General features: G+C 31.4%; 1 protein-coding gene across 1 annotated transcript in view; it reads right to left on the bottom strand.

Annotated features, from left to right (window-relative positions):
• Positions 1-8,745, bottom strand: part of LOC111640855 (synaptogyrin-like) — a 42,867-nt gene that overhangs the window by 10,520 nt on the left and 23,602 nt on the right. The window contains exons 2-3 of the mRNA XM_023386928.1: positions 2,091-2,310; positions 510-649 (exon numbers count right to left, since the gene is read on the bottom strand). Of these exons, the coding sequence (XP_023242696.1) occupies positions 510-649; positions 2,091-2,310 (360 nt within the window). The remainder of the gene's footprint in view (positions 1-509; positions 650-2,090; positions 2,311-8,745) is intronic.

Raw genomic sequence — 8,745 nt, 5'->3', positions numbered from 1 at the left:
CGATACAATAGTCTTCGTTAGGCTTAACATCGACGAAAATTCAACGCAAAGCGACACGCAACAGAGAAAAATTTCAACATGGGATAAATTAATATATTTTTTCGTACATGATTCGTTATCCGAAAAATAAGTTATCCGAACCACCCCAGTCCCCAATTGATTCGGATAAACGACGCTCTACTGTAATTACATAAATAAATGCTTATCTGATTGAATTTTACTTTCTTTGAATTCTTTTATGAGTATTATTTTTTTTCTAAATATCTTTATGAAAATTTTGGAGTCGTGTTATATTCGGGCTAATACGGTATATTATTCTGCTCATGAAAAATAAAAAAAATTAAGGTTGAATATAAAATGCAGAATCACTATTGATAAATTTTTTTCAGCAGTATTAACTACAAGTAACAAATTAAGAAATACATATATAAATAAAATTGATAATTATTTGGTATGGTAATTAGACTTCTATATATAATCTAATAAAATTTAAAAATTATTGAACTTACCCATGTGAAGATGGAAAAGAAACTGAATGCAATACTTGCTCGAACATTATTTACTCCAAAACCTCCTTTTGGCATTGAAGATTTTCTCCATGCATCACAAAGATAGCAGAATCCAACAAACCATAGAAAAGCCCAAAATGCTGAAATTTTTAAGTCAGCATATTACATTCAACTATATTTTTATTTTGTAAATTTTAATTTACAAAAGTTTATTTCATATAGTCAAATTGCAAATACACAAGAATACCATAAATTATATATAATTATTTGTGATCCCTAGTAATCAATATTCTGTATTATTTAAACTAATGCCAAAATTTTCAGAAGTTTTTTTGAAAAAACTGAGGAAATTCATATAACAAAATTTATTGTAATTTGCCAATAAAATGTAGTAATACGGTAAGATTACAGAAAAACATTACTATTAATTGTAATTTCATTTTGGTAAAATCATCAGGAGCATACAGGATTTCAATCTGATATAATATTGTGCAGAAAATAAATAAGCAATATAATCATCTCAATAAATTATACTGATCCTTTGGATATCCTCACTTTCAACAAAATTAATAAGAAATTGAATACTATGCATAAAATGGAAGAAAATCATCATCTTGAGCTGAATAGAATCTCAAATAAGCCTTATACAGAATTTATGAATCTCATTTCTATATGAGCATCAGAGGTAAAAAATGAAATAATGTATGTTTAATATGCTACTCAAATTGCCACCAAATAGTATATAGTATATTATTATTAGTATCTTATTACATACAATAGTTTATTATTGCCACCAAAACATCTCTCCCTGGTATTGGAAATATTTGTTCTCTTTAGAAAAAAAATGTATATATAAATTGAAATTTAACTATAAAATGAGTCTTCATTTATCATGAAAAAAACTGACTCACTGACTGGAAGTATATCTGCTTCCATCACAGGAATTCAAAAACCATTAGAGGAGTTGAAGGAAATAACAAAACAAATCTTTCATGTTTTGTGTTCCCTTCAATTAAATTCTCAATAGTGGTAGGCTGACTCCTTAATGCATGGTCATCTGATTAATACCTAATAGAGAAACAAAAATTGTAAGATTAAATATTTAATGGAGAGTATAAGCAGAAAAAAATGTGATACAACCCTGCCAACAATAATAAGTGGGTATAGCTGCTGATATAATAACAGTTAAAATTAATTGGAATATGTGATAAAGTATTTTCTAAAAATGGAGTACAAATGTACCACAAATATTTAAAATTAGATTTTTTGCTTTTAGAACCAAGCTCACTGTTTTCTTTGAGAACTACCTATGAGACTGAATATTTTTACTTATTTACAGAAAAAATTTTATTTATTTTTATTCATACATATAAAATACATATCTATATGTAATAGACTAATAAGTAGATAAATTTGAATATAAAACTAAGGAGCTAATATTTTAAAATATTTGTTTTCATTAAAAGTATCCAAAATAATAGGTCTCAAATTATAAAATAATTAACATCAAAAAGTTTCTCTTTTTTAAAAATCTACTTATAATGTTTTTGCTAATTTAATTAATCACATTAACATAATTACCAGAAAATCCCATATCAACCATCACAGCACGGCGACGAATCTTAACACTTGAGAAGCTCTCAAACAAGGCCTCTGTAACCAGGAATGCAATACTTGCAAGGAAGGCAATTACACCAATACCTACTCCAAAGTTACAAGCATGGATGTCATCATTAAAAAGACATTTATCTTCTAACCATCCTTCTGAAGCAATACATCCAAAAACTACTACAGCAAATAACTGAAAAATAAATAACTTGTTTAATTTTATATATTTATCACCTACTGTTTACATAAAAAGTTAAATTATATTAATGATTTCTAATTTTAATGGAAAAATTTCTATTAAAATTATATCAGAAATGTATTGAGATTATATGACTAGAATTGACAAGATTCCATTTATATTAATGTTACTTTATACCAGGGCTGCAGAGTCGGTAAAAAAACACTCAACTCCAACTCCTGATAATTTTAGTAGGCCGACTCTGGCAAAATTAAATGCAAGTCATTTTATGGGGGGCAGAGGCGCTCTAGGGGTTTACCCTACTCTGAACTCTAACAGGAGCCCTGGGCATTTACCCAAATACTTTTATAGTTAGTATTTTTAATATTTATTTGTATAAAAAAATTAATTTTTAACAAATATTTAATAAGAGGCAAAAGGGGAGTGATAAAATTCTACATCTACATATCTTTATTCTACAGCTTTTGCACTTCAATTTCACCTTTCCATAAAAGTTAGTCCAACTAAAAAGTGTGCAATCGAGCTACTTCAGCCCCTTGTTCAGAAAAGAAAAATATATACTCTGATCAATTAGTCTGGCTCATTCAGAAAAATAGAGTACTTATTTAGAGCAGGAATAATAAAGGAAATCGAAAATATTCAAATTCAATTGAGTCAAAATAATTTTACTACTAAACACAAATATTACAAACTAGCAGACCCTGCCACGTGTTGTTGTGGCTCAAAATGTATCTATTATAAATGTATAACATTCCCCCGTGGGGGGATTTTTCGAAAAATCCCTTAGTGTACATTTCTTGACGTACCCTATTAAAACACAATCAAAAACGCAAAAAACCGCATCTGAAATAGTATAAATAGAAGCAGAGTACTTTACGGTAAGCCTTAATCCTGTCCATCTCCCCTGGGGGGAATTTCGACATGTATATTATATAAAAACACGTACGTATTCAAATGCAGCGTTGTGTCAAAATTTCAAAGGAATTGGTAGGAACAAACAAACATTACATTTTTATTTATATAGATAGATAGATGATGATCTGCTTTAGTTCATTTTCACAGAAATGCAAACTTAGGGCGTCATACTTGTAGCGCCATCTGTTGACATAAAAGCCATAACCTAGATTATATATTTTAATTTATATGAATGTTTAATAGAATAATATACAGCCTATGTCCACCCTGAGGTTCCATTCTAAATATTGGTGAAAGAATTTTTGAAATTGGATGAGTAGTTTCGGAGATTACCTGCTGCAAACAAACTTACAAACATTACGTGTTTATAATGCAGTGGTGCCTCGTATAATGTACGCCTCAAATAATGGACGCTGCGAACAACGGACTTTCTGTTTGGCCGTTACATGACTCAAGCAACGGACTGGTTGCGAACAATGGACTTTCTGTTCGGCAGTTACGCGAGGTGAACAATGGTCTTTCTGCGAACAAGTGCGAATGATGTTTCCACTCTTTTGCCGTTGCCGATGGCAATCTGCTATTTTTATTATATATTAGTATAATTAGAAAATATTATTAGTATATCTGAAGTACAGAGCTTCCGTTGGGATTCGGCTTGCTTCCTTGTTTATTATGTACAGTACATCACCTCAGTGCAGGGTATTTACATTTATTCAAGTGTTGTGCAAATCATGGCTTCTAAAAAAAACAGAAAGGTGATTTCAATTGAAACAAAGCAAGACATCATCAGAAGGAGTGAAAGTTGACAAAAACTTCCTTGTCAAATGGGGAGAGGTTCAGGAGTTTACCAACACTCATTATCCAAACAGAGCTGAAGCCAACAGGATCAATGATCTCTACAATGACACCCTTGCCCGTCATTTCCGACAGGTGTTTAAGAAGAGAGAGAGACAGACCACCTTGGACATGTTTTTCAAGAAGCCTGCTGTCAAAAAAAAGGATGTAACAAGAGGAGTTGACCCTGAAAGCTCCAGTAGCCTCTCCTGAATCTGACTCCGATTAAAAAACAATAAAAAGAGACCTGCTGAAATGTGTACAAAGTCTGTATCTATATGAATGTGTAAAGAAAGTGTTCCTCCACCTCCTCCTCACATTTGACTACCCAGCATAATTGGTGACTGCTCCATTTTCATTTTTTTATGGTACAGTACGGTTATTTTATGCTGTGGAACACATAAAAATGCATGTATTTCATTGCATGTATTTTTTATGCATGTATTTCTATGAGAAAATGCATTTTGTATAACGAATGTGCACCTGGAACGGATTAAGTACGTTATACGAGGCACCACTGTATTAGTATAGATAAAAATATATACATATATAATAAATTAAATTGTTGCATTTTGTATTTAAAATAAATGGTTTATAACAAAATAGAAAAACATTTTAAAAAATTATTAAATATAAAATAAATTTTCTTTCATTTAGACAAAAAAACATCTAAATTAAATTTAAAATGCCAGAGTTGGAGTTGACACATTTTTCCCGACTCTGACTCCTCTGGCCAGAAATTCCTTCCAACTTTGACTCCACAGTCCTGCTTTATACACTTATATCTATAAAATTTTTAAAAATTAAATATTTTTTAATAGTAAAAATTTCTTTTTGCTTATATTTATAATAATATTAATTTCTTCTTTTACCAAAATGACAAATTTTTCTTAATATCAAAATGCAGTTATTTTAAAATCCATACCATTAATAAAATATCTATAAATAGTATGTACAAATAAATAACACCTAAATGCAACTTCCAGCAAACAACAGTAACAAATTTGCTGGTCAAATGTTTTTGGCCATGTTATCAATCCTCATCAGAAACTTAATACAAAAAAAAAAAACAAAACAAAAACAGTCCTATCACTCAAACATTGCCGCATTCCAATTTTTAAACATTCAAAAAGATGTTTTATCAAGACAGTGTTTATCAAGACAGTGATGCACCATTTATATCAGAAATAAAACATGCAATTTTTTTACAAGGTATAATGTTACAAAATGACATCTATATATATAAAAATGAATGTATGTCTGTGTGTCTGTCTTATGTCCTTCATGCATTACTACACCGTTTATCCGATTGCCATGAAACTTTGGGAAGTTGTTTAATATACTCCCGCGAAGGTTTCTGGCATAGTACATTTAACCCACGATAGATGGTGCGAGTTTATACGAGTGTATCGAGACAGTGTGTTCGATCAATTTCAAATTGTGAAGACCATTTCCCCCTATTTCAAAAAATATCTCTATATATGCATTTGTGAACTGTTATTTACGATATTTGTAATAATTTTTGTTTAATCACTTTATTTCAACTTTTTTTTTTTGCTAATTATGTATTCGCTCGAACTTTGTTAAAACCTTAACTGTATCCCGAACAACAACCGAAGTCATAGGAGGAAATTCGCCTATTTTACCGATCTAGGAATCCCCCTTTTCCAAATTTTAATATCGACTCAAAATAATTTAAAAAGACAAATTACAATAAAACGGTTTATTATCCAACTATCAGAAATTTCACAACATGCCAAGGAAGAGAGGAAGGAGCAATTAAATAATTAAAATTATAAAGGATTTAAAAATATATATAAAAATGGGGAATATCGCACTTCTGACAATCGCTGCGAGTGTGTGGGTTAAATTTGGAGAATCCGTGCTTGTCGAATGGACAGCTGTATGTGGCCGGCTCACGCGTCGGAAAACCTGATTTATTCGTGTACGCACCAGACGGAAAAACAAAAAATATCGTGTATCCACAAGCGCTCCAATAAATAAATAGAATTGAAACGATACTTTGAAATGTTTTACCAATGAAAATGAATAATAATAATAAGTTTCAATAAAAATGATAAAATGTAAATTGAATTTTATCATAACGAGTTTGCTTAAATTTCCTTTCTTCTGAGATCGCAGCAATGCGCGACGAGTAAGCTAGTTATTAATAATATTACATTCTGTGATAATTTTTGAAATAGTATGTAATAGGTAAGTCAGACTTTTTTGTCACATGAATTCAGTTTGTATGTTCATGGAGAGAGACGCTCAATACGAGATCTTCAATTTCAAAATTGAACTTATCAAATAGATAGAAATTATACTGGTGTAGTTTCTGATTAGCAAAGAGAGCAAAGGCATAAATTAAAAAATGTTAAGATAGGAATGTTATGCTCTGTTTTTTGGATACTTTATGTTATTGGTATTAGTATTTATTAATATTGGATAATAAAGAAAATGTAAGTACAGTAATACCTCGACTTACGCGAACCCGGAGTTACACGATTTTCAAATCTCGTCGATTTGTCTTTTGTTTGAGCGCCACGCAACTTTTGATTACTCACCCCCCCACACTATTGTTCAGCTTATTGTTCAGACGTGTTGCGCGGAATTGACACATAGCTACAATTTATTTTGTGTTATTTATTTCTGTGTTTGTTATATCTATGGAGCCTTGAGAGACTCTATGTGGTGATTTCTTGTAACCATGAACGAATCAAAAGACGAGATAAAATTAACGAGAACATTTATTAGCTTACATACATCCGACTTGGATTTTACACAAATTGCGAAATTATACCCTGACTTACGCAAATTCGAGTTATGCGATTATCGCTCGGTCCCACCTATCGCGTAAGTTCGGGGTATTACTGTAATTTTATCTTATCTTAAATATTCTTGTCAGATGTAATATCATTATTTTAAAAAGTTTTTTATACAATTGTTATAGAATATTGTAACCTGCTGAAGAGACCATAAGGTCTGAAACACAGTGTGTACAGATGAAGCCCAAGTAGACAATATAGAAACACAAATATAAACAGTAAGGATATAGAGGTAAAAAGAACTACCAAATAGAGTTGTAGACTAATTCAATTAGAAACTTCAGACTAGGATGCATTAAAGAGAATTAAAAGGAATATTTTAATCTTGCAAGCGCTTTCAACATAAATATATATGTCATCCTCAGGCATTTCGATTTTGAAATGCCTGAGGACGACATATATATTTATGTTGTATAATATTGTATGCTTTTACTGCTAAAGTTTACACTATTAGACTATTAAACTGCTAGTCTGTTGATATTTAAAAGTAATGCTTTGGAACAGGGGTTATGACCAGTGCTGCCACCTGCTTCTGGTGGAACTACCCTGACGGTGCCTTCATTTCACCCTAGATTACACTAAATTGAGAAAACTCTCTGAGCTCAAGCTCATGCTCAGATTTTTAAAAAAAATGGTGCAGTCTAAATGGTTTGCTTGCATGCAAAGTTCATGTTACCTGTGATGTCTGCCACAAAGTGAGATGAGCTGACATAAAAAGTTTTTACATCATTCAAAAGTTGTACCTGTACTGTAGTGTGCCAATGAAGAAATGCAAAATCCTACTCAGGTGTAATGTATAGCGTACACCTGTTTACCTAGCACCAATCTGCTTTATTTCTTTAGCTTCTGTTGTCCTATCCTAAAATCCTCCGGTTATAGAGGAAAACTTTTTCTGGCAAACCTTGTGGCACAATGGGTAATAGCATCAGATCACAGAGCAATTTTACCCTAGATTTACCCTAAATATAAGACTACCCTAAACATTACCCTGAGAGGTTGAAATTACCCTAGAAACAGCAGCACTAGTTATGACCATCATTTAATTTTTAAGTGTAATTGTTCCAGACAGACAGACATTACACAGGTCTGCAAAAAAATTTTTTTCCAGCTGCATGGGATATTTTTGCTGAATTATATATTTTAAAGACCAGAGATTCTAAAAATGACTTCTGTAACATCCCATAACATAAAGGTTTTTTGCAAAATAAAACAAATATTTGATAAAAACTCTTATTTATTACAATGAACTAAATATATTATATTTTCTTACAACTAATCAAAAAATTGTTTCTGATATTTATACACAATTTTAGGTCTACTCTTTTTTCTTATGACACCTTTTCTTCTTCTCTTTGATGCTTCTCCGAACTCATTTCCAATTTCCTTCTCTGGTTTCTTGATTGAGCATCCAACAGTAGTCAACTAACATATTGACATCCCATTTTCCTTGGCAATGTCTCTCGATATCACGGACATCCTGGTGAAATCTTTCACCCTGTTCTTCACTTAAGCTCCCAAGTTTTCGGAAAAATAGTCAATATGGGAGTGTAAGAAATGAGCTTTTAAGCTCATCTTGCATCCTTGAGTTTCATACACTGCCAGCATGCATTGTACAATGGTTTTGTAGTCAGGATCCTTAGTATTCCCCCAAAAACTTATGCATTACATTCTTGAAAGAGTCCTATGCTTCTTTGTCCCTTTCTACCATTGTTTCCAAAAAGAGGGGATCAGATAAAGGGGATGTTGACTTTTAACTGTGTATTCACCACAAACATAACACAAGCTGTTGGGAGAAATTACACAGCCTCTACAAGCCATATAGAAATAAAAATACAAGCACAGAAAATACTCT

The sequence above is a fragment of the Centruroides sculpturatus genome, unplaced genomic scaffold (genome assembly GCF_000671375.1).
Source record: "Centruroides sculpturatus isolate CEXI.00-Female unplaced genomic scaffold, Cexi_2.0 scaffold1273, whole genome shotgun sequence".
Taxonomy (NCBI): Eukaryota; Metazoa; Arthropoda; class Arachnida; order Scorpiones; family Buthidae; genus Centruroides; species Centruroides sculpturatus.
Note: the sequence above shows the minus strand (reverse complement) of the source record. Positions and strands in the feature narration are given on the sequence as shown.